This window comes from Suricata suricatta, chromosome 2 (assembly GCF_006229205.1).
Source record: "Suricata suricatta isolate VVHF042 chromosome 2, meerkat_22Aug2017_6uvM2_HiC, whole genome shotgun sequence".
Taxonomy (NCBI): Eukaryota; Metazoa; Chordata; class Mammalia; order Carnivora; family Herpestidae; genus Suricata; species Suricata suricatta.
The window spans coordinates 22,882,843-22,906,324 of NC_043701.1; the positions used below are offsets into that span (position 1 = coordinate 22,882,843).

General features: G+C 59.0%; 1 protein-coding gene across 2 annotated transcripts in view; it reads right to left on the reverse strand.

Moving 5' to 3' along the window:
- Nucleotides 1–574: 574 nt before the first annotated feature.
- Nucleotides 575–23,482, reverse strand: part of FLNC (filamin C) — a 26,604-nt gene continuing 3,696 nt past the window's right edge. Inside the window, exons 2-48 of one of the 2 annotated variants that reach the window (XM_029923747.1) lie at nucleotides 22,188–22,436; nucleotides 20,533–20,630; nucleotides 20,237–20,387; nucleotides 20,023–20,141; nucleotides 19,735–19,812; nucleotides 19,378–19,540; nucleotides 19,005–19,205; nucleotides 17,697–17,834; nucleotides 17,175–17,301; nucleotides 16,892–17,028; nucleotides 16,487–16,680; nucleotides 16,279–16,392; nucleotides 15,550–15,693; nucleotides 15,211–15,334; nucleotides 14,900–15,060; nucleotides 14,609–14,699; nucleotides 14,350–14,519; nucleotides 14,015–14,132; nucleotides 13,663–13,925; nucleotides 12,695–13,292; nucleotides 11,820–11,993; nucleotides 11,565–11,727; nucleotides 11,139–11,299; nucleotides 10,402–10,569; nucleotides 10,198–10,321; nucleotides 9,647–9,803; nucleotides 9,373–9,562; nucleotides 9,166–9,189; nucleotides 8,801–9,048; nucleotides 8,295–8,375; nucleotides 7,887–7,986; nucleotides 7,514–7,654; nucleotides 7,160–7,288; nucleotides 6,894–7,067; nucleotides 6,149–6,310; nucleotides 5,829–6,032; nucleotides 5,251–5,403; nucleotides 5,043–5,165; nucleotides 4,688–4,930; nucleotides 4,227–4,496; nucleotides 3,990–4,127; nucleotides 3,608–3,723; nucleotides 2,957–3,089; nucleotides 2,686–2,862; nucleotides 2,318–2,536; nucleotides 1,536–1,745; nucleotides 575–1,439 (exon numbers count right to left, since the gene is read on the reverse strand). In XM_029923747.1, the coding sequence (XP_029779607.1) occupies nucleotides 1,252–1,439; nucleotides 1,536–1,745; nucleotides 2,318–2,536; nucleotides 2,686–2,862; nucleotides 2,957–3,089; nucleotides 3,608–3,723; nucleotides 3,990–4,127; nucleotides 4,227–4,496; nucleotides 4,688–4,930; nucleotides 5,043–5,165; nucleotides 5,251–5,403; nucleotides 5,829–6,032; nucleotides 6,149–6,310; nucleotides 6,894–7,067; nucleotides 7,160–7,288; nucleotides 7,514–7,654; nucleotides 7,887–7,986; nucleotides 8,295–8,375; nucleotides 8,801–9,048; nucleotides 9,166–9,189; nucleotides 9,373–9,562; nucleotides 9,647–9,803; nucleotides 10,198–10,321; nucleotides 10,402–10,569; nucleotides 11,139–11,299; nucleotides 11,565–11,727; nucleotides 11,820–11,993; nucleotides 12,695–13,292; nucleotides 13,663–13,925; nucleotides 14,015–14,132; nucleotides 14,350–14,519; nucleotides 14,609–14,699; nucleotides 14,900–15,060; nucleotides 15,211–15,334; nucleotides 15,550–15,693; nucleotides 16,279–16,392; nucleotides 16,487–16,680; nucleotides 16,892–17,028; nucleotides 17,175–17,301; nucleotides 17,697–17,834; nucleotides 19,005–19,205; nucleotides 19,378–19,540; nucleotides 19,735–19,812; nucleotides 20,023–20,141; nucleotides 20,237–20,387; nucleotides 20,533–20,630; nucleotides 22,188–22,436 (7,808 nt within the window). In that variant the 3' untranslated portion in view covers nucleotides 575–1,251. The remainder of the gene's footprint in view (nucleotides 1,440–1,535; nucleotides 1,746–2,317; nucleotides 2,537–2,685; nucleotides 2,863–2,956; nucleotides 3,090–3,607; nucleotides 3,724–3,989; nucleotides 4,128–4,226; nucleotides 4,497–4,687; nucleotides 4,931–5,042; nucleotides 5,166–5,250; nucleotides 5,404–5,828; nucleotides 6,033–6,148; nucleotides 6,311–6,893; nucleotides 7,068–7,159; nucleotides 7,289–7,513; nucleotides 7,655–7,886; nucleotides 7,987–8,294; nucleotides 8,376–8,800; nucleotides 9,049–9,165; nucleotides 9,190–9,372; nucleotides 9,563–9,646; nucleotides 9,804–10,197; nucleotides 10,322–10,401; nucleotides 10,570–11,138; nucleotides 11,300–11,564; nucleotides 11,728–11,819; nucleotides 11,994–12,694; nucleotides 13,293–13,662; nucleotides 13,926–14,014; nucleotides 14,133–14,349; nucleotides 14,520–14,608; nucleotides 14,700–14,899; nucleotides 15,061–15,210; nucleotides 15,335–15,549; nucleotides 15,694–16,278; nucleotides 16,393–16,486; nucleotides 16,681–16,891; nucleotides 17,029–17,174; nucleotides 17,302–17,696; nucleotides 17,835–19,004; nucleotides 19,206–19,377; nucleotides 19,541–19,734; nucleotides 19,813–20,022; nucleotides 20,142–20,236; nucleotides 20,388–20,532; nucleotides 20,631–22,187; nucleotides 22,437–23,482) is intronic. The other variant, XM_029923752.1, reaches the window with a different exon arrangement.

Genomic DNA, 23,482 nt, shown 5'->3' on the forward strand with positions numbered 1-23,482 from the left:
GCCGGGGAGGCTAAGGGAGGAGGCAGTGGGCCTCAAGTCTTGTCAGTGGCTGGGGGGCCAGGGAGACTAGTTCAGAGGCCAGGGGCCCAGGGAGGCTAACTGAAGAGGTGGTGGGCCTAGGAGACGAGTTCAGAGGTTTGTGGGCCAGGAAGGCTAAGGAAAGAGATCGGACCAGGGCGACGAGTTAGGATGCTGGCTTCGGTTGGGGTTCTGAGCGAGGTCAGAACTGCTGGTGCGGCCAGAGCAGGTCCAGATCTGACCCTGGACTTAACTGGATTGAAGGTTCCTAGGTCTGCGTGGGGTTCTGCCTGCCTGCTGGGTGAGGCCCATTCCTGTTTGAGTCTGTGCTGTTTTAAGGACCTAATTTGTTGAAAGTCTTCCAGGTCAGGCCCAAGGGAAACTGGCCTCCCAGCAGTCATAGGGCAGGCTTCCAGAACACAGTGTTCACCTCCCTCTCCCACCCAGCACCTCCCTAGGAGTCTGAGGGCCAATCCTTGGTTCTTTCAGGTATTTCAGCGAGATCCCCAACCTCACCAAATACATGGTGGCCGCCCACAGAAAGCACATGCACGAGAACAGCCAGGCCTCTGCGACAGGCCACACTTTATTTGGAGTTTTCCACTTACGCGACTCCCAGCAGAGCCACGTGACATGTGCAAAAGTCCCCCCAGAAAGCTGGGCCTCGCAGTGTGTAAAAAAGGCCCCCATGGGGCAGAGCTGTGCAACCGTAAAAAAAAGAGAGAGAGAAAGAAAGCAGTCCTCCAGGAAGCCTGGCGGGGGCCGATGTGAGTCGCTCTGGGCCAGGCCACGCGCCAGCGCTGCTGCTGGTCCTGGGTCTGTTTTCTCCTCCGATTGTGCTTTCTTGTCCCAAGTCCTTAACACTCTGGGGTCGTGGCCACCAGAGGGGCCAGACAGTCCTTAGCAGCAAGGCGGTCTGGCCGGCAGTGTGGTTTGAGGGTGACCTCTCTCACACACGCAGACACCCCCAAACACATACTTCCCCACTGGCCTCGGCCTTCCCCCAGCCCACCCTGTATCACATTCACGGGAGGAACACTGCCCTGAGACAGACCAAGCCCTCCGGCCCCTGGGGCATGGCAGGGTGGGGAGGCTAGGCCGTTCATTTCACACCCCAGGGCAGGTGTGTGTGATATCTGATTCTGTGCGTGTGCATCTAGGTGTGGTGTGTGTGTGTGTGTGAGTGCGTTGGCCAGAGGTGGGGGCTGAGGCTGGGGGAGGCACTTCAGGGATTCAGGGCACATTGACTTTGAAGGGGCTTCCAGGAACACTTTCATCGCCCCACTTGACAATGAGGATGTAGTCCCCTTTCTCCTTGACCGTGTAGGTGACGTTGTACACCCGGTTCCCCATGTGCTTCACGTACACCTCTTCACAGGGGGTCTTGGGCCCATGCACGCCCACCATCATCATGTTGGTGCCTAGAGGGGGAGACAAAGGGTGGGCTCACACCAGGGGCCCACAGCCCTGTGGTCCCCCTCTCCCCCAGGAAACCACCCTCTCCGCCCTTGGCATGCCTGCTTTGCTGCAGTCCACGGTGAAGGAGTTCTTCTGGCCCACAAAGGCCTGGGACAGCCCAGGGCCCCGTGTCACCACCTTGCTGGCATCCGAGGAGAACTTGGGGATGGAGCTGTAGCTGGAGCCACGGCTTGAGGAGGATTTGGTCACGGTCTCCACCAGAACCGTGGATGTTTCATGAAGGCTGTGGCCTCCAGACAGCCGGGGACCTGAGGGACAGCGTGGGGTAACCATGAGCTGGGTCAGAGGCCTGCCTTCCCTGGGCAGCAGGCCTTCGGCCAGCACCAACAGCCCATGGGCCACATCCCTTCCCCTTGGCGACAGCCAGCATTCCTAGAGAGCTCGGCTGTGCACACCAGCTCCCGCTCATCCTGAGACCCTGGGCCTCTGCTGGCTCTAGGGCTGGGAACTCAAGTCCCAGGGTAAGAGCCTTGCTTTAAAAAGGAACATATATCCAACTGATCCTTCACACTGCTTCCAAAAGGAAAGCTTGCTGTTTCCTGAGCTCTGTGTTCTAGGAAGCCAGAAACGTGAAGCCAGGAGGGCAGAAAGTTAAGCTACAGTTGGGAGCTACAGCTTGGGAGCCACTGCGGGGAAAAATTAAGTGACAGACAACAGTAAAGAGGAAGGATTTGATTTTTAAAAATGATTCTCTTTGGTTCCACTGAACCTGGTAAATTGTCCGTGGATTTTGGGTCAGACTATGACTGGATATGAATGGCCACTGGTGTCCTCCAAGCTAGGCTGGGCTGGAGGGATGTCCCCCACCCAGGGCACTCACCTGTGACTTTGGCCTTGAAGGGGCTGCCCACGATGTGTTGGGGGCCACCATATTTGATGGCAATGAGGTAGTTGCCAGGAGCCATGGGAGTATAAGTGACCACGTGGCCCTCAGGACACTCCCGACAGTCTAGCTGCACCTTGGAGGGGCCATCGATGGTGACAGACAAGGCCCCTGAGCCCGCATTCAGGGTGTTGACAATGAACTCTGATGGCACACCTAGGGGCCAGAGGTAGCAAGGCTGTAGGTTAGGCCCCAAGCTCCCAGAGGGTCCTCTGCAAGGACTCAGCCCTCTGGGACAGGACGGTCCAGGACCAGAGGCTGAGCGCCCCAGTGTCTGACCCTCCTCCCTAGCCCCAGGCACTCACCTGTAGTGCCTCCCTCAAGTCCAGGACCATAGGCTGACACCAAGCCTGGGTCCCCAGCCTGGCTCTGTTCCCCAACGCGGATCTTGAAAGGACTGCCAGGGATGTGGGCACCATTGAACTTGACATCAATAGAGTGGACGCCGTTCTCGTGGGGGATGAAACGGATGGTGTGCTTGTCTGTGGGGCAGAGGGTTGGTGAGTGAGCCTTTGTCTTTCCCCTCCCCGTCCCAGAAGGGCCTGGCATGGGTGGGCAAGGCCAGGGCCAGCTCACCGCTGTCCAGCTCAGAGACGTAGCACTCCTCCACTGCACCCGAGGGCGTGTGCACCCTCGCATCTATCACGCCCCGAGCACCATTCAGCTGCACCGCAAAGGACGCCGGCTGGTTCACCTTGAGCCCTGTCTCCTGCAGAGGCCACAGAGAGTGCTCAGAGTCTTGGGAGGGTCTGGAGTACTGCTCTCTGCTGCCCAACCAATCCCAGCCCAGGCCTGGCCCAGCTCTGGGAGGCTCTCAAAAAGATGGTGGGAGGTGGTGGTGGGGGCTGGGCCTATGGCCTTGGCATCTGCTAGGAGGTGGGCCCCCTTGGCTGGGCTGGCACAGTGGGGGATGAGATCATGTACCCTGTCCTGGCTAATAAAGCAGGTCAGTGCCCAGAGGAGGAAGGGTATGGCCTAGACTGGCCTGGGGAGGCTCCCTGGAGGAGGTGAATCACTGGGGAGGCCTTGAAGAAGCACAAGATGGACAGTTGGGGGTGGGAGTGTGGGAAGATGATCATCCTGGGGTGAGGCATGGCGTGCCCTCCTGTATAGATACTGGGAAAGAGAGAGAGACATCTGCTTGACTGTCCCTTCCAAGGTCAATGGACACGGGGACCTGTCTTCACCTCCTGCTTCTCTCTCAGGCACATACTCCCTGGCACATACTTGAAGGCTGGTGACGGTGAGGCGGCGGGCATCATCTGAGAGGGAGGCCACAGGCACCACAAAGGGACTGTCTGGTATGTGTTCATCATTGAACTTGATGGAGACCTCATAGTCACCTGGGGAGGGAAGACTGGTCAGCACAGGCCCCTGGATCATCCCCGCCCACCTCATCCTAGGACAGGCTCCTCGGGTCAGGGCTCAGGGTCTAGAGACAGACACGTACTCCCAGGGGTGTGTGGTGGAGGGAGATGGGGTAGAGAAAGCGCAGGGGCCCAGGAGAAGGGGCAGTTCTGCAGCCCATCTCTCTGCTCTGGTCAGTAAGCAGAAACCCAGTCTGGAAGGTCAGGCAGGCACAGCCCCCACCTCCTTCCTGGACACCCACCTGGCTCCTGGACAACATAGGAGACCCCACAGGAGCCATCTTTTCGGTCCTCAAATGCAATCTCCGCCTTGCTGGGACCCTCCACGGCAATAGACAGGCCTCCAGCACCTGCTTCTCGGGTCCAAATGCTGAATTCAGCTGGGGACAGGGAAGCAGAGCAGAGGGAGTCCTTTAGCACGATGGCCCATCCTGCTGCTGCCCTGCCCCCACCCCCTCTCCTGGATGCCTGCCCCTCACCTGGCACGCCGGCCACACCTCGCTCCAATCCTGTGCCTCCAGCCCGCACTTTGTGGGCACCACCTTCACCCAGCGGCCCCACAGTGAACTGAAAGGGACTGCCAGGGACGTGCTGGCCACGGTACTTGACGGTGACTGTATGGGGCCCCATCTCCTGGGGCACAAAACGCACACTGTATGCACTGTCTTCTCCCTCCACGATCTCTGCGGCTTCCATCTTGCCCGATGGGCTGGTCACCTGTGCAGTCATGTCCTGGGAACTGGCCTCACCTGCAGGAGGTGGGGATGGTCACAGTGACACTGGGGCTGCTCCCAGCCTTGGACCTTGCCCAACCCTCCCTAAGACCTCCTCCTCGGCCCAAAACACCCTGGTTGGTTGCCCGTGCCCTCCCCATCCTGTCCCAGGGGACAGAAGGCCCAGCCTCCCTGTGAGGACCGTGGCCCAGCATAGCTCTGCTTACCCTCCTGCTGCCGGGTGATGCTGCCAAAGGAGCCCATTCGCTCCCGGCCCAGGAAGTCCCCGAAGACCGCGGGGAAAGGGTCCCCACCAACCTGGGTGGACTCCTCCACCCGCACCTCACGCTTGGTCTCTCCACCCCGCGTCTTGCTGATCTCCGTGCGCTCCGTGCGGGTATATGTGTGGCTGCTGCGGGTGAAGGTGCGCGTCAGGCGCTCCTGGGCAGACACCATCTGGAACCAGTTCCCTACGGGGCACAGCGGGGGAGGTGAGGGCACTGGCAGGATAGGGCCCTGAGGGGGTAGGCTCTGGGACCGCTGCCTGCCCCTGTGCCCTGCCAGGCTCTTCCTGGCTCACACCTGGGATCTTGAGGTTGAGGTCACAGGTGCTGCCGATGGTGGCGATGGAAGGTGCCTGTCTGCGCCGTGTGATACTTTCCTTCATGCGACCCTCACCAGTAACCTTCACAGTGAATGGACTTCCTAGAGGGGGAAAGGCAGGGGGAGCAGATGGCTCAGACCACCGGCCTCCCAGCCTCTCCCTGCCCAGCCGTGGCCCAAAGCTTACCAGGTACGTGCTTGTCAGCAAATTTGATGTTGATGATGTAGGTGCCGGGCTCAGTGGGGCAGTAGGTGACTTTGCATGTGCCATCTTCCATGTCCTCACAGTTGATGTCCACCTTACTAGGGCCTTCAATACTCAGCCCCAGGCCCCCATAACCTGGCAGGAAACAAGGGACCCGCATCCCTCAGCCTCTACCACCCTGCTCTCCCCTCCTGACCCTACAGGCTCTGTCTGGACCGGGCACCCAGCATGTATAACCACTCATGGAAGCTGGCTCTGCGGGAAGAGGGGTAAACATGCACTGAACCAGCCAGCCAGGGATGGGCAGTATGGAAAATTCCCTCAGGGAGGTCTCTTAGGTTCGAGTGAGTGAAGGAGAGTCAGAAACCCAGGAGAGCTGAACTTAACATTTGAGAGGAATGACATGGAACATGCACTTTCCCCCACATGGGCCCCAGAATGTGAATCCCAACAGAGACTGAACTTCCTGGCCCAGGCAGGAGGCCAATGACTAAGCAGGAAAGTTCAAGTCCTTATTGGAAGCACCAGCCAAAACCAGGGGGTTCTGAGGCGAGAAGCACCTGCATTGCGAGTGTCCACGATGAACTCCGCCACCTGGAAGGTGTGTCCCTCGGACAGGCCCTTGCCCCAGACGCGCACCTTGCTGGCGTCTCCGATCTCAGAAGGTCCAACCAGGATCTTGAAGGGGCTGTTGGTGACATGCTTGCCACTCTTGCGCACGCTTACCACGTGCTCCCCAACCTCCTTCGGAGTGAAGGAGATGCCTGTGGAAAGGGGATGGTCAGGCAGGGTGCCCGAGGCCTGGTGGAACACCCCTTCCCAACTCCTTTCAGGTCTTTGCTCCCCGGGGGTCCCCACCCCCCCAGGGCCCCACGCTCACCGATGTGCCTGTTGGGCAGGCGCTTCAAGAGGCAGGGCTCCTCGTTGCCTGAGGGGGCGCGGATGCTGGCAGTCAGCAGGCTCAGGTCACTCTCCGTGATCTTCAGTGACACATCCGTGGAGGTGCCCACGTTTAGCTGTGATGTCCTCATCGAGTCATCACCTGGTGGGGAAGTTTGATGTGTCAGGTGGTTAGGATTCCAGGTAGCATGCTCTCATGGGGTGCAGGAGACCTCCCAGCAGACCCCCCCCCCCCAACTCAAAGGGCAGAGAGGCCGGAGGCCCAAGAGAGCACGTTCTTTGTTCATGTGTTAGCTGCCAAAGGTTACAGATGGGCCCACTGCCATAGCTGCTTTGTGGATGCCTCTGGCCTAAATGGGATAAATCCCTAAATTGTGCATTTTAATCACAAGTCACATGGTTTCAGGGAACCAAAACACTAGACCAGTCAGCACAGACCCCTTACTTGCTGTGTGACTCTTGATCAAGTTGCTTAGCCTCTCTGGACCTACCAATCTAACTTCACAAGAGTTACTCCAAATACTAAGTGAGATGATGTATTTCAAAGCATGAGAGGTGCTTGGGTATTTCTCACCTGCTCTAGGGAATGGAGTGTTCCTGATATTTGTCCAAAAATGCCCTCTTCCACCCAGAGGGGACCCTACGCTCATACCCTGGGTTACTTGAACACACTGGTCTTGCACATCCATCGTGTGCTCTGGGCCCATGTGCCTCCTTCCACCCACCTGTGATCTTGGCCGTGAAGGGGCTCCCTGGGATGTGCTTGTCGTCAAAGCGCACGATGATGCTGTAGTCCCCAGGTGCCGTGGGGAGGTAGGACACGGTGCAGGTGCCATCCTTGTTGTCCTTGCAGGTGATCTCTGCCTTGGATGGGCCCTCCACAGCCAGGGACAGGCCCCCTGTAGGGGTCAGTGGGGCTGAGCTCAGAGGTCCTGCCCTCATCCCTGCACCTGGCCTCCTACCCCAGCCCTCTGCCTACTGCTCCCCTTACCTTCGCCAGCATCCTTGGTGACAATGGTGAAGGTGGCTGGCTTGTTGACCATGCCGTGGCTCAGGCCTGGCCCGTAGGCACTCACGTGGCGGCTGTTGATGGCATCCACATAGAACTGCAGGGGGCTTCCTGAAGGAGACAGAGAAAGGGGACTGGGTCACTAGTGAGGACGGGAGCTGCCTGAGCCCCACCATGGGTGCCTTCCTGCAGCTTCCATGTCTGCCTCCCACCAAGATACCAGCCTCCCCAGGGCCTGGCCTGGTGTCTGCACACAGCAGGCGCTCAGAGAGTATTTGTTGAAAGAAGGCAGGCAAGAAGTCACCGTGCGTTCCTCCCAGCCTGGCCCCGACTTACCAGGGATGTGGTTGCCGTCATACTTGACCCCCATCTGGTGCAGGCCTTTCTCGGTGGGTGCATACCTCACCGTGATGGTTCCGTCCTTATTGTCGGTGATGTTGGGCCGGGCGGTTTTCCCAGAGGGCATCCGTACCTCCCCTGCCAGGGAGCACAGTTATGTAGGGGGCCCTGTTTATCCTACCACAGCCTACCCTTTCCCTGCTGTCCCAGGCACCAGGAGACAGCCTGGAGCAGTGAGAGGAAGCCTGAACTGGACCACAGAAGGCTTGAGTCTGAATTACAGCTCTGCCCAGCCTGCTACGTAACCCGCTCTGGGCCTGGAAGAAGTCCCCCCTCTGGGCTCTTCTGCCTCGGGGCCCTAGGACAGTACCTGTGAGTTCCCCTTTCTGCACTGTGAAGGGGATGACCAGGTTGAAGGGCCTCAGCATGGACTCCATTGGCTCTACAGGCACCACTGGCTCCTCTGTGGCCTGGGGCAGGGGAGAAAACAGTCATGGGCTGGGGAAGGCCTGAGGAGCTTGGCCTGAGTCCCCACTAAAGTCAGAGAAAGTGAGGAAAAAACAAGATGGTCAATGGTGAAACCACAGTGGCAGGAGAGGTGTGTCAGCTGCAAGAGAAGAGATGCCGTGCTCAGCTCCGGGATCCATCTGCCCAGCCTGACTCCCGCCTGCTCCCCAAGACGGACTGCAAACCGTGCCCCAGCCCTGGCCACCAGGATCAGAAGGAAGAAATGAAGGAGCAGGAGGAGAGCGAGGTATGCCCCAGGTGGGCGCAGTACCCAGTGTGTGGGGTAGGGCCCGGGCCGGTGCGGCTGCAGCACGTCAGGAGGCTCCTCCACGTGGGGCATGGGGTCACACGCCTGGGAGACAAGGCACAGGAGAGCACGGCTCATTACCGAGCAGGCCAGTTCACGCCAGCTCGAGGGAGTGTGAGATGATTCAGAGGCTGCCTGGAGATCTGAAATCTTGGGCTGCCCTTGAAGCAGGATGCTTTACCCTCTAGAGGGCTTCATCCTGCAGGGCCACCTTGGGGGGTAGGGGATCTATAGGGACAGTGGGCCTGAGAATCAGAGAAGAATGTGGCAGATTTTTCCAGAGAGCCGACCGACCACCAGAAAACAGGCTCTGTTCAACTCCCAAGTTGGGAGGCTGTGGGAAACCAAGGGCTTGACTCTGGAACACTCTGGGGCCAGAATCCATCAGATGTGAGGACAGGTTCTGGGACTCCTTGCTGCCGCTAAGAGGGCCCATCTCCCCAGCCACTGTCCCAGGCCTTGGAGCTTACCAGCACGTGGAAGGGGCTGTTGGGGATGTGCTCGCCTCCAAAGCGGATGGTGATGACGTACTTGCCCGGCTCGGGCGCTGTGTAGTAGATGTCAAAGGTACCATCATGGTTCTCAACCACGTCCACGTCAAGCTCCGCCCCATCCGGCGTGGACACCGTGCATGTCACCTTTCCCTTGCCTGCCGCCTTGGCGTCTACTGTGATCACGGTCTCCTCCCCGATCTGGATGCGGGGTCCCAAGCAGGCACCTGCCACCCAGAAGAGCCAGGTTGAGGGTCTGTGGGGGCTGTACCCAGTCCCTCTCCATTCCCAGCTGCCCCCCCCACCTCAGCCCACAGCAAAAAGAGAAGAAAAGGGGCACTCACCAAGGCCATGGCCTCCAATGGACACTGGAAACAGAGAAGAGTATGAGGCCACATAGCCATTGGGAGGGGGTGAGGGGTGGGGGCAGGGGAGGTGGGAGAGGTGGGCTCTCTGACCAGCAGTCCCCTGGGGACTGGGCTAGGGACCTGGAAGAGCAGTGAGGGGTGCTCAATGGTGAGCAGGGACAGAGCACATGGGTGGGTGCCTACCTGTAACGAGACACTTGCTGGCATCCCCAGTGGGCAGGGCATGGATGCGGAAGGGCGAGTAGGGGATCTCATCACCGCCATACTTGATGGTGATGGTGTACCGGCCACTCATGTCTGGCAGGTAGGACACGGTGTACGTGCCATCCCCATTGTCTCGGATGTTGGCTTTCTTGGGCTTTCCCTCGGGGTCCTGGGGGAGAAGCAGAGGTCAGGGCCTGCTGGGTGGCAGGTGCCCAAACCCTGAGTCGGGGAAGTAGGCTACATGTGTACTCACCAGGATCTGGACGGTGAGTAAACCCTCCCCCGCATCCCGGGCATCAATGGTGAACTCCACGGGCAGACTGGCAGGGATGCCAGAGGCATTGAGGCCGGGGCCACTGGCCCGCACCTTGCTGGCATCATGGGCAGGAAGCACCTTGATCTTGAAGGGGCTTGAGGGACAGAAAGGATGGACAGTTGGCCAGGGGTCTGAAGGGAGGACTTGCCTCAGACAGGAACAGGAGGGATGACTGGCAGGGGGAGGAAGGGACAGACCACATCTTGAGTTTTGTGGGAGGATTACTTGGGGCTAGCTGTGACTGACCCTAAGAATTTCTGCATTCCAGGGAAGATACTGTGGTCAGTTTAAAGAAGTGAGTGCAGGAGGCAGCCCTCTCCCAAGGCACTCATTTTTGAAGCTACATGGTGGGAAAGCCCGGCCCAAGAAGAGACCAAGACAGTGGGGAGAGGGCACCCCCGGGACCCTGGCAGTGGCCTGCAGGTGGGGCCCTGGTAGGAGTGCCCCAGAGCTCAGCCACAGTGCGCGAGCCCAAAAGTGCTTCTCACCTGCGTGGCACCTCCTGGTCGGCATACTTGACAGCTATCGTGTAGGGCCCATCAGTGGCTGGGGTGTAGTGGACGGTGTGGGTGCCATCTCCATTGTCACGCACCTCTACAGGCTCAGCCACACCTGAGCAAGGGAGTCAGGGTCAGCAGAGCCTCCTCACGCCCCGCCCTTCCCCCTTCCACCCTGCCCCAGACATTCTGTACCTGTGGGGCCCAGCACGGCCACTTGCAGTGGTGCCCGGCCGGCTTGGCTGCAGTCCACCGTGAAGGTCTGGGGCACTCGGGCCCTGACACCGGCCCCCAGCCCTGGCCCTGAGCACTTCACCTTCCCAGGGTCCACCACATCCTTCACCGGCACCCGGAATGGGCTCCCTGCAAGGAGAAGGACATCAGGCCCTGCCTTCCCTGCCTCTGAAATACCCCAGAGAGGCCAAACCAACACGTGCAAATGCTTAAAAACTTGCTAAGAAAACGTAAATAGAGACAAATGAATGAACTTGGCCACAAACTAAGTTGGGGCAAACCTCATGTGCTGGGCCACGGGCCTGGAAGACCTTCCTAAATTAATAAAATGCTAAAAATGGATTATTTTAAAAACAAAATGCACGTTGGACCATGAAATTAGAAAAGTGAAAGTGGAAGGGAAAAAAAGTCCAATTTCAGCATGCCTTGCCCAAGCAGCTCAGCCCTGTCCTGTGCAGACAGAGCAAGAAGGCATGAGAGAGAGGTTCTGGTCTGCCGGTGAGAGCGGCCTGGACCGTGTCAGAGTGACCGAACCCAGGAGGTCTGGCGCTCCAGGTGAAGGGCCGGGATGCCAGCATTGGGCCTGTGGGGATGAACTGAAGGGCTGTCCCCCGCCCCCCTCCTGCCCTGCCTCCTGGCCACAACAGCCACGCCTCATCGCTGCTGCCTTCCCTGCAGCCCCCCGACCCCCTGCACACCTGGGATGGGCCGCCCGCCGAAGGTGATGTTGACGTCGTAGTCTCCAGGGGTGAAGGGGATGTAGTCCACGGTACAGCTACCATCTTTGTTGTCCTTGCAGGACATCTTGGCTTCCGAGGGGCCCTCGATGGCCAGGCCTAGGCCTCCGGTGCCAGCTCCCCTGCAAGGTAACACTCTTATCAGTTCTGCCAGGAACAGTGATCAGGGAGAGGGAGGAGTCTCTGAAGGGGGGGCTGTGGAGGACAGAGGGCAGGCTGCCAGATGCAGGGCTGAGGAGGGACATAGTAAAGGGGCAGGAAACACGGGGGGTGGGGTAGGCTGGCTCCGGGTCACCCTGGAGGGGTTGGAGGAGGCGCACACAGGAAGGGCCGGTGGCAGGGATCAGGGTGGCTACAGCATCGGTGTCCCGACGAGGGAAGGGATACCTGGTCTCCACGGTGAAGTGGTTGGCCTTGTTGACCAAGCCACTCTCCAGGCCTGGCCCAAAGGCCCTCACGCGGGTGGGGTCACAGCCCTCGGTCACGCCCACTCGGAAGGGGCTCTTGGGCACAGCTACCTCATCATACAGGACCTCCACCAGATGCACGCCTGGAAGGCAGCCACATGGCGTGAGTCAGGGCGGGCACAGCCCCCAGGACCCTGTCGGCTCCTCACCCTCCCCGCTCAGCCCAGGTCCTCACCCTCTTCATAGGCTGTGTACTGCACTCGGTAGGTGCCATCCCCATTGTCAGTCACATAGGTGTCCGTCTTCGCGCCCGAGGGGTTGAGCACACGAGCTGTCACGTGGTTCCCACCCGTGGCTGTTAGGGATCTTGCGTCCACAGTGAACTCAGTGGTCACCTCACGCAAGACACCTGAGTCCCAGGAGAGGAGCACTCCATGTGAGTCAAGGGCAGCCTCGCAGAGTCGCTCATGCCGCCACCTTCCCCAGCCACCAGGCTCTTGCTCTTATCCACCTGCTACTTCCCAGCCTGGGCCTGGCTACCCTCTGAACCCCTGTGCGCTCCAGACCCACCTCCCACAGCCCCTGCTTTGCTCCCATCACCACCCTGTGATATCCCATTCATGTCAGGTACCCTGCCAGGCCGTGGGCCCCTTGAGGGTGGGTCTGGGTCTTCTGTCTCCCTAGACCTTCCACCCTCCTGCCACGCCAGGGGCTGGCCCCCAACAGGTGGCCAGTCATCCTTACTGAATTGGGCTGAACTAGCTCCTGACCTTCGACCCCAAAGCTTTCCCTCTGTACTCCCTACACTGGGGTCCATAGCTTTCTCAGACCAGGCAAAGATCTGAAAGCTGGGATCTCCCCGGAAAGATGCACATAGGCAGCCACGTGAGCAGAGGCAAAGTTTCACGCCCAGCCTCTGGCCCTTGGCACTTTCTCTGGGGTGTCTGAGCCCTAAGGACTCCAAGCCTGCCCTTAAGCCCTCCTTTCACTTCTGCCTTGGCCCTCCCTGAGCGCTCAGCCCTGCTCCTGCCTCCTGCTGATGACCTTTGGGCCGGGCCTGGAGAGTGGCAGGACGCCCTGCGGGGCTCCTCCTCTCCCTCTCTCACTCACCGTGAGGTTCCACTCCAGGCCCCGAGACCTTGATTCCACTGGTGTCGACAGCGGGCTGCACGTGGACGCGGGTGGGGAATTTGGGGACAGGGTGCCCGCCATACTTGATGGTAATTGTGTAGGTGCCAGGAAAGGCAGGGCTGTAGGTGATGTGGTAGGTGCCGTCAGCGTTGTTGTGGATCAGTACCTCGGCCTTGACACCGGCGTCCGACAGGATCTCAATGGTCAGCTCAGCCTCGCCAGCCTCCGAACAGTCCACAGTGAAAGTGGCTGCCTCGCCAGCCTTGCCACGCTCCAGGCCCGGCCCACTGGCCCGCACCTTGCTCGGGTCGAACACAGGCCGGATGGTGGCCTTGAAGGGTGAGCCAGGGATGTGGGCTTCGGCAAACAGGATGTTGATGGTGTACTCGCCTGGCTCCGTGGGCAGGTAGCTGACAGCACACGAGCCATCACCATTGTCCTGGCACTCGATCTTGGCCTCGCAGGGACCCTCCACAGTCAGCCCCAGGCCTCCTGTGCCAGCCCCCTTGGTGTCAATGGAGAACGGTGCTGGCGTGCCTACCAGGCCACCCTTGAGACCGGGGCCATAAGCACAAACCTGGGGAGAGGAGCAGGCATATGGGTTCCTTATATCTGGCCTCTCCCATCCCTGGTCTTTGTGGCTCCCCACCCGGCTAAGCACCTGCGACTGCAGCAGCCATGACAGACCAAGTCCTTACAATTCTAGATGAGGCAATGGAGGCAGACAGATTAAATAATTTGTCCCAATTAGTAAAGCTGGAATTCAAGCCCAGGTGTGATGAAAGGCCACACTCTTAATAACTAGGCTATCTCAAAGGCAGGTCCTGAGATGGAGGATCACCTTGGCTGTAGTCAGTCCAGGTATATGGGCCCTCTAGCCTCTGTGACTCATCTATTTTCCCTATAAACACTCAAATCCCAGCTCCCTCCAATTCCTATCTCCTCACCTTGGAGGGGTCAGGAGGCAGGACACCCTCCACAGCAAAGGGGCTGCCAGGCACTGGGTGACCGTCGTAGGTGATGTCCACCTTGTAGGGGCCCTCCTCAGGGGGCATGTAGCGCACGGCCTGGGTTTCAGCTCCGCCCCCAGGCTCCAGCTTGCAAGGGATGGGGCGGCGGGAGGGTGAGGTCATCCGCACATCCAGCTGGCCCTGACCGCCAGCCCCGCGTGTGTTCACAGAGAATGCCTGTTCTTGCCCCACAGCCACCTCTGCGGAGAGGTCAAGGGGCACAGTGAGCAGAGACTCCGGCCCACCCCGCAGCACCCCTCTCTTCCAGGGCACCTCCTGCCCCACTTACTGCTGTTCAGGCCTTGAACTTTGACTTTGCTGAGGTCCAGTGGGGGTGCCACATTCACCACAAAGGGGCTCTTGGGGACAGGGTCCCCACCATAGGTCACTGTCACTGCCATGTTGCCCTGTTGGATACAAGAGGGTTAGAACTGGGTGGCTTAGACACAGCCTGGCAACATGCCCTCGTCCAATGTGGACTTCAGGCTCAGAGTTGCCCAGCCAGAGAGGATAGATGGCAGGAAAGGGGCCAAGACAACCCAGAAGTGGTCCTAGGAGACCAGCGAAGGAGATGCAGGACCCCGTCAACCAGGATAGGCAGGGCGGGGAGGAAGCAGGACCCACCTGCTGGACAGCCGTGTACTTGACAGTGTAGGAGTAGTCATGGTTGTCAATGATTTCAAAGTCCCGCACAGCCTCACCCTTGGCGGCCCCAGCAAAGTGCACATCCAGCTTGGCCTTGCCGGCTCCCTTGGTTAGCACTGTGAAGTGCGTGGGCTTCCCAACTTCCACACCTGGGGAGCCCCCCGCAAGACAGTGGTGAGGGCCTGATGGACACGTAGCCTCAATCCCAGCCCATCCCAGCCCGGGCCCAGACGCCTACCTGTACGGTTCAGCCCAGGGCCCTCAGCCTTGACCTTGCTGGCATCATGGGATGGGTCCACTTTAATATGGAAGGGGCTGGCGGGGATCTCCTGGATGGAGAGAAAGATCTGGTCAGGGTAGGCAAAGGTAGCTTCTGAAACAGCCCCTTTGTTTCTTCTGAGACATGCTGCCTGCACACAGAAAGTGCTGATCGCTGTGCCACTGTCCCCAAAGGACAGGATACCAGGCTGCAGCTTAGGCGTGGAGGGTGCAGGCCACCAGGGATGGCGAGGAGCCAAGGGTAGGGTACCTGGTTGGCAAACAGCACCATAATGGTGTAGCGGCCGGCCCCTGGGGGTGTGTACTTGACTGTGAAGGTGTCATTGTCATTCTTGATGATGTCAAAGTCGATGTCAGCTTCTGCAGGGCCCACCACTCCAGGAGCGCACTTGATGCCAATACTCACATCACCTGAGAGGAGGCAGGTGCAAGGCCGTGACTGGGGTTCAACAGCCTCCTTCACTTATCTAGAAGCAGGATCTGGCCAGAGTTCGAGCCCCACCTACCCAGACCCCACCTAGACCCTGCTGTGACCCCACCCACTCCCACAGCCAGGCACACCTTGCCCAGCCTCGCTGCAGTCCACGGTGAAGTAAGTAGGCTCGTTGGCCTTGAGGCCCGTCTTCTCCACACCTGGGCCATACACCTTCACCCGTTCAGGGTGACTGCCTTCTCCCACGTTTACCTGTCGGGAGGAGGTTGATGCTCAGCTCAGGGCCCCTCCCACAGGCCCCATACATCACTACCCACCCCAGCCTTAGTGGGACCAGCCTTAGCCTCTTTGTGGGCTTTGAGGTGGGGAATGGAGACAAGGACCCAGGGACAACCAACATCTCCCGTGTGGGGCTCCGCCCTCCCTCTGGGACCCCAGGCGGCAGAAGACAGGACAGGAGGACACACCCGGAAGGGGCTCTTGGGCACATTGACGCCTCCCCAGGAGATGATGATGGTATGTTTAATGGGCTTGGTGGGCACGTAGGAGCAGCGGAAGGTGCCATCGCCATTGGGGATGACCATGATGTTGACAGGGCAGCCATCAGCATCCTGTGGGCATCATGGAACAAGAGTCTTAGAGCACTCCGGCCTCCTCAGAGCACTGGCGCCCTCTGCTGGCCTCAGGCAGCTCTCCTCACCCACAGAACCTCAGGCCAGGAGAACCCAGCGCCCTGTGCTCTGGTGGAGCAGGCCCTGGGGGCCCAGAGATCTGGCTCTAGGCCATTTGTGTGGCCCAGCCTCCCAGCCTCGGCTTCTGCAATGTGTTAGCTGGGGAAAGGCTGGGCTAAACCAATGTTTCTAAAATTGAATAGTGAACATTTAAAGGAAAATCATCCCCTTGAACCCATGAATACATTCATTAGCTTCTAGGGAATAGTGGACACCAGGTTGAGAAACTGACTTGGGAAGTGACTTTCAATTACAAAATTGTTAGTACAAAGCAAATACGTTTTTGGTAAAATATGTTCATAAGGTTATCATCAAAAAACACAAAACATTTTTTAAGTTTCCCATAGTTCTTTTAGATCCGTGAGAGTCAAGCCAGGCCAGTGATGCTACCATTTCCTCTGCCTCTCACCTGCCTCCACCTCCCAGGGTTCCTGCCAGGGGCGGCAGGTCGGGGCAGCGTCTTACCTGGGCGTACAGATTCAGGTCTCCCTTGCCAGCAGCACGGGCATCGATGGTGAACTCCGCAGGCTTGTCCACGATGCAGCCAGTGGGCTCCAGGCCAGGCCCAAAGGCCTTCACCTGTGCCGAGGGAGGAGCAGAGGGCTAGGTTGGCGACTGGAGGAGGGCCTGCTCACCCCATCCTGGGCCAGTATGCAGGCCCAGGGACCCCCACCTTGTCCGGGAAGCAGTCAGGCGCAGCTGGCTGGATGTGGGCAATGAAGGGCGAGTCTCGGATGTCCTCATCATCACAGATGACATGCACGGCGTACTCCCCTGGCTCGGTGGGCCAGTACCGCACATCGCAGGAGCCATCCCCCTTGTCATCACACTCGATCTTGGCCTGCGAGGGCCCCTCGATGGAGAAGCCTAGGCACGAGGGAGGGAAGATCAGGGGGTACAAGAGGCAGCTTGGACACTCGGCAGGTCTCCTATCACTCCCTCAGTCACCCCTACATCCCACCCTGTCTCATCCTGATACTGCGTAGCTTTCCTGCCTTCCGTCCCCAGCACTTCCTGTGTCCCTCCCTCCATCGCACCACCCTCCAGCGTTCCCGTCTGCTGCCACCCAGCCACTTACCCAGTGTCCCCACCTCCGTGCCAATGGCCTCCACCACAAAGTCGGCTGACTTGCCCACCTGGCCGGTTTTCAGGCCGGGACCCCAGGCCCGTACCTTCTGTGCTCCTGCCTCTGGGCTCACCTGTACCTCAAAAGGACTGGGCGAAGAGGGATCCGGTGTCAATGGCCAGGAAGTAACTCTTCCAGAGGTATCACTCCTCTCATCCCTCGGGCAGCCCATCTCCCCCCACCCCCCACCCCCTGAAGCCCCAGCAGGAAGGCATGGCAGGTGCGTGGTGCTTACCTGCGCGGGATAGCATAGCCGCCCCATGTGATGGTCACCACGTACTTCCCAGGCACCACGGGGTAGTACTCACACTCGAACACACCATCCCCAGCCTCTCGCACTTTCACTGGCTCTTCTGTGCCCTCTGGGGAGATGGGGAGCAGAGAGGGAGGGGATCAACGGTCTGGGAGCCACCGCTCCCCAATCCCCTCAAGGAGCCCTGGGGACCCAGGCCCAGCCTGAGGGCAGTGCTCCTAGTGGGCAGAGCTGAAACTCAGGCAGGGACCACATGTCATCCCTGTGCATGACATCCAGAACAGCATGTAGGGAGAAAAGGATCCCTCCTAGTTGGTAGGTGGGAAACTGAGGCAAGAGAGGAGACAATGTGTCTAAGGTCCCATGGTGCCTCTGATCAGCGTCTCCTTGGAGTCTCTCCAGGCGGGGCATGGTGCTGGCTGTCACTGCCCTCAGAAAGTCAGAACCACTGGCCTTATTTGCTCCCTGCTCTCCCACCCCTCAGTCCTGGGCCCTGGCACTCACTTGGTCCCTTGACTGTGACCTTGAGCTCCCCGCTGCCGGCACCCTTCGTGAACACCTTGAAATCAGCCACTTCTTTCACACGCACACCCTTGGGCTGCAGGCCTCGCCCAGAGGCACGGCAGGCATTAGGGTTACAGGCTGGGGGTTGGAGAGAGAAGATTAAGGGTGCTGAGGGGCTGGAGACAGAGCCTCAGTCCCTGACCACTCATCTCCCACCTCACTGGCCAGTCCTCCTGACCCTCACAGGCATAGGCTACGGCCTCTTGCAGTCCTCCCCCGTGCTCCCTAGAGCCCCCGATGCAACTGGGGCCCTCAGGAGCCATGCTGGACGAGGAGCCGGCTACAGAAACCCTCCCTGCTTGGCTTTTCAGGGTCAGTGTTGCTTGGGACACAGACATGGCAGAGAGTGGGGCAAAGAGAGTTGGGGAGGGCCCTGCGCCACCCACAACCACCCGCCTAGAGCCATCTGAGGCTTCTCAGGCAGTCACCATAGCAGCTTTAGGACTAAGTCATGCCATAGAACACTAAGCAAGGCCACAGAACGAGATATTCAACATAACATGAAGGCTTCCACAGGTCACAGGCAATGCATGGAAATCAGCCTGCCACAGCACACTGCCAATGGCAATGAACCCAGACCTTGCTCAAAGAAGGGTGATCTCAGACTGCCACGGAACACATAACATGGCATAGAGCCCAATGGAGTGCCACAAAACAGGCAAGGACATATAATCCAGGCCTACCCCAGGACACAGGCAATGGCACGGAACCTGGGGCCTGTCACAGAATGCCACGGAAGGAGGGCAATTCCACACCGCCTGGGCCATGCCACACAGCACAGGCAAGGCCAGTCAGCTATGGCCATGCTGGCCCCGCCTCCCCTGGACAGTACTAATGTGGCACCACTTTCTTGGCCTGATGGATGATGGGCACGGAGGGGGCATGTGTCGGCAAGGGCTCTGAGTGGCAGAAAGAGAACCAAGTGGTGGGAATCACCACCTGGGGGCCTGGGGTATGGGTGCCCGCCACATAGGCCCCCACAACCCGTGCAAGGTGGCACCTGTCTATACACTTTGGTGTGGTCTCCTGGGGTAGTAGGGGGAGAGATACTTAGCATGAGATCTCTCTAAAGTGACCCCTGGACCCCTTGGCTATCCTACCTATTTTAAACCTTCGGCTGGCTCCCCTCCCGCCCCTGGATTTAGTGCCACATTTCCCATAAGCTCTCAGACCCGGAATTTGGTGGCAATTCTCTCTGTGTCCTGGCCTCAGGGAGGGTGGCTGTGGAGATGGGTTAAGGGCCTTTACCTTCTGCCACATGGACGGGGAAAGGACTGCGGGTGATGGGGGCACCAGCGAAGGCCACATGCACCGTGTGGGGCCCCTCCATCACAGGCCTGTATGTGCATCGGAATGTGCTATCGCCCTTGTCCTCCAGGGCCACCTCCACTGTGTCCCGCCGGCCCTGTGGGTCCACGATCACCACGGCAACATCACCAGTGCCGGCCCCTGCCAAGGACAAAGGCTGTCAGCGCCCCCGCTCTGGACACACAGATGCTTGGGGCTCCCTCCCTCTGGGACCACCTACCCTCTGGCTGAGACCCCACCCATGTCCCCCACCCACATCACCCCATGTAGTGACACGTTGCCTGCCTGACATGCCCCTGGGGTCCATCCTTACCAGCAGTGTAGATGTCAAAGTACGTGGGTTTGTTGGCCACGTTGCCCACAGGCTCCAGGCCAGGGCCACGGGCTGACACCTTGTTGGCATCTCCCAGAGCCATGCCCACGTTCACCTCAAAGGGACTGCGTTCAATATTCTGGCCAGCAAAGAGCACGGTCACCTGCAGGTCAGGGGCCAAATATTAGCTTCTCAGGGAAAGCAGTTCTTTTCAGAGGGGGTGGAGGGGTAGAACAGAACTGAGGACGGGGAGAGGTGGGCTGCTGGGCGTGCTGGGGTGGGGTGCGAGCTGAGAGAAGGGTCCACACAGACAGAGCCGGGGTGTGAGTAGAATGGGGAGAGTCTGTAGGGATATACCTTGTGCAGCCCAGCAACCTTGGGCACATAGGAGACAGCATAGGTGCGGTTCTTGTCATTGTTGGGAACCACCTTGGCCTAATGGGAAGGAAAAAGACTGGAAGTCACAGTGGCTGCAGCCCCTCCTGACCCTGCAGTGCCTGGCAGCACCCATGCGTGATGCTTCCCCCCAGTTCCCAGCCTAGTAGTTAATTCTGGCAGCCGTCTCCAGGCCACTCCTGCTATTAGCCTATGGTCTCTGGTTCCAAGCCCATGCCATTCCCGCTTGTCCCCAACAGCTCTCCCTACCTCCTCGGTGTGGCCCTCAGGGTCCTCAATGTAGACCAGCACCTCGCCCACACCAGCGTCCACCGTCTGCACAGTGAAGTGGGCAGGCTGTAGCACGGTGTTGCCGTGGAGCTCGATGCCTGAGGGACAGATGGCAGAACCATATGACTCAAGACGACCCATCCTAGGATGGACCCAGCTACCCAGGGAAGACCATCAGGGGCTCAACACGTACCTGGCCCGTAGGCGATGGCCTTCTTGGGGTTCAGCTGTTTAGAGCGAACAGGGGCACCAGGTTTGAGTTTGGCCTTGGGGAACTGGGACAGGTAGGTCATGACTGAATGCTCATCCACGTTGGGGTCCACGATCTCCTCGGGGGCAATCACCTGCCACGGGGAGGAATGGAGTTACAGGGTGCCCTCTACCTAGTGACTTCAGTTCTCTCCTACATCTTCACTGGGTGTCCTCATAGACCCAACCTCCAACCCGGGCCCTCCTGCCCCTCCCCCACCCACCCTCTTTGCTCTGTACCTGGGGCACCCCGAGCCAGTCGTCCGCCTGCTGCATGGCCTCCCGGGCATTCTCCACAGGCTGGTTGGGATCCCAGGCTTCCCAGTCAGGGCACAGGCCTAGAGAGATGGTACAGGGAGATAATGATTAGGGGAAAGCAGCCAGTCAGAATGCAGGGCATCTGCTCACCCGACACCCTCACAGGCTGGGAGTTCATGCCTGCTGCCATGAAGCTCTAGGCCCCTGACCAGCCAGGTTCCGGCTGACCCCCTACGCTACGGCCCCTCGCTGAGATGCCCAGTGCCATGGAGAGGCGTGGGGCGGCCCTCCCTAGCACCAACAATGAGGCCTTTCTGCCCTGGCTGACATAGCCTGGCACCAGCCCTGCCAGTCAGCCTCCTGCCTGCCCAGGCCCTAGTGCAGACCCTGTCAGGACACCCCCACCCCCACCCTTCCCACCTCACTCCTGCAGGGGTGGGGCAGAGGTAGGGCAGAGGTTCCATCCTGCACATGCCTCTGACCCCATCCTCTACAAGGTCTCCTCACAGCCACCCTCAAGTCCTAGAGCTCCAAACACTTCCCACATCAGCCCTAGGGCCCAAGACACCCTCTTCTTCCTCACTACGCACTTGGGGAAACTGAGGCACACAAGGGCCTGTTTTGAGAGGATGGGTTCTCCTCTGTGGCCACCCCAAACCCAGCCCTCATAACGGGAAGAATGCTGAGGCAGCTCCAGATCTCCTGTCAAGGGGTACAAAGGTCAGGGGGTGCCTGGTCCAGGTCAGAGCTGGAGGAGGGGTGATGCTCATTGGCTGGGAGGGGGCCGGCTCAAAGGCTGGAATCCATGACCAGCCGGAACAGCTGAGCTCACTTCTGGCGGCCTCACCATCTGTGGGCAATGGCTCAGCAGCTGGGAATGCTTCCCAGACGGCTGGTGCCCCCGCCTCCCACCCCCTGCTCCCCAGCTGACCCCAGGCTGGGGGAGGATTCTCCCAAGGGGCCATGGCTCCCCGGAGGCAGAGTTGACCGACTCAGGCTAGAAGGCAATCTCTCTTCTTGGGAGGTGATGGTCAGAAAGGGAGATACATTTGGGGCAGGGCTCTAACCCATGATGCCTCAGTCTTCTCATGGGCCCTGACTGCTCGCACCTAACCAGGCCAGGGCCTACCCCTGGAGATGACAAGGCTGGGTCACCTGCCACTGGGCAGCAGCACACCAGCCTCAATTCCTCCTCAAACTTCTCCCAGGGTCTCAGAAAGAACCTTCAGGGTCTAACTTCTGGGCTTCTTGCTACAAGTCCTACCACATTTCCTTTCTCTCAGCCTAGCAGAAACAGTACCCATATGGCAAAGTAGGAAGCTCATGGAGCAGGAAGTTGAGGCCTTGGGCTCAAGTTCAGTGCTGCCGAAGATAAGCTGTGTGCTCTTGGACAAGTCACTGGCACTCTCTGGCCCTTACTGCCCTTGTCTGTAAATGAGGAACGCTGAAACTTTTGCTGCAGGTGCAGTGTCGCACCCGTCAGGAAGGGCCTGTCACCAGCAATGATTCTCAGCTGGAGCAGGGGGCAAGCCCCACAGGCGGTCCTGATCCCCCCAGCTGGGGGATATGCATTCTGACAAGCATGGGCCTCAGTACTACCAGGGAAGGGCTCTGTGATAGGCCCGCTGCCCACTTACCAGGGGCACAGTTGTCCACCAGGGCGCCCAGAGCTTTGCCATCCTGCCAGTCACGGTTGAAGTTAGTGATGGGCAGCTGGGGCACCTTGTTCTGGATCCAGCCGAGCAGTCGCTGCTTGGGTGTCTGTTTGCGGGCATCCTCGTCATCCTCATCCTCCCACATGGGCATGGAGATGGAGTAGTGTAGGATCAGCGTCCAGATTAGACCCAGGATCAGCTTCAGATTCCCATCCACGATGGCCTTGCTGTCTGCAGAGTGGAAGGGACAAGCTGGGCTCAGTGAGGGGGCTGCCCTCTGAGGCTCAGCTCGAGAGGCAGCTGTGAGAGCAGGGGGGTCAGGCCTCCTGCTTTCGGAACCTGCCCCCTTCTCTTCCTCCCAAATTCTCACCCCCCTCCAAGGCTGAGGCCAGACCCAGAGGCCTAATGTTTTGGGTCCCTCCCTTCAGAATGAGGCTGCTTCCCAGCATGCCCCACAGCAGGACTTCCACCTGTGCCTGTGCGGCAGCCTGGGGGGCGGGGGAAGGCCTCTGTCAGGCTGCAGGCATCCTGGCAATCATCGGGGATCCTAAGCCTCGTGGGGCCGGTGCGGTTTCCATCAGTTAACAGTTTTATTGAGCTACGCCTGACACATAACAAGCTGCAGGTATTACACAACGGGACAAGCTTTGACTACATGTGTGTGCCCGGGACGCCATCACCACGAGTCACAAACATATCCACCTCTCCCCAAATTTCCTTGCAAGTACTCCCTTGTGGTCCCTCCGACCGCCCTCCCTTGTCCCCCTTTCCAGGCAACAACTGGTTTGCCCTTGGTTGCTACGGATTAGTTTGCATTTTCTAGAGTTTTATACAAATGGAATCATAAAGTATGTACTCTTTGGCTTCTTTCACAGTAGACACTATTTCTCCATATGCAGAACCTAGAACTTAGTAGGATCTCAATAAATACTGGTTGAATGAATATGTTAAAAACTGAAATTGGAGAGGAATCGAACTAACCTGGTTGCAGCCAAATTCTCCTCTGAACACCATAAAAGGCTTTTGGAACAAAGTTCCGGGTTGGGGGGGTGCAGTGCATGCTTGGGTAAGGCTTGAAAATCATGTTTTCAAATGCTGGGGCCAGTGGGATTTCACGTGCCAGGAGGAATGTCACCCATGAGGACTCAAATCTCAGAAGCTGAGGCTCTTCACCCATCCCCACGTTGGAGAAATACTAGGGACCAGAATAGGTTCCCCAAATTTGGGAGACCCAGTTCTCCTTCAACAGCCAGAGAGAAATATCCAGAAGCCGGGGG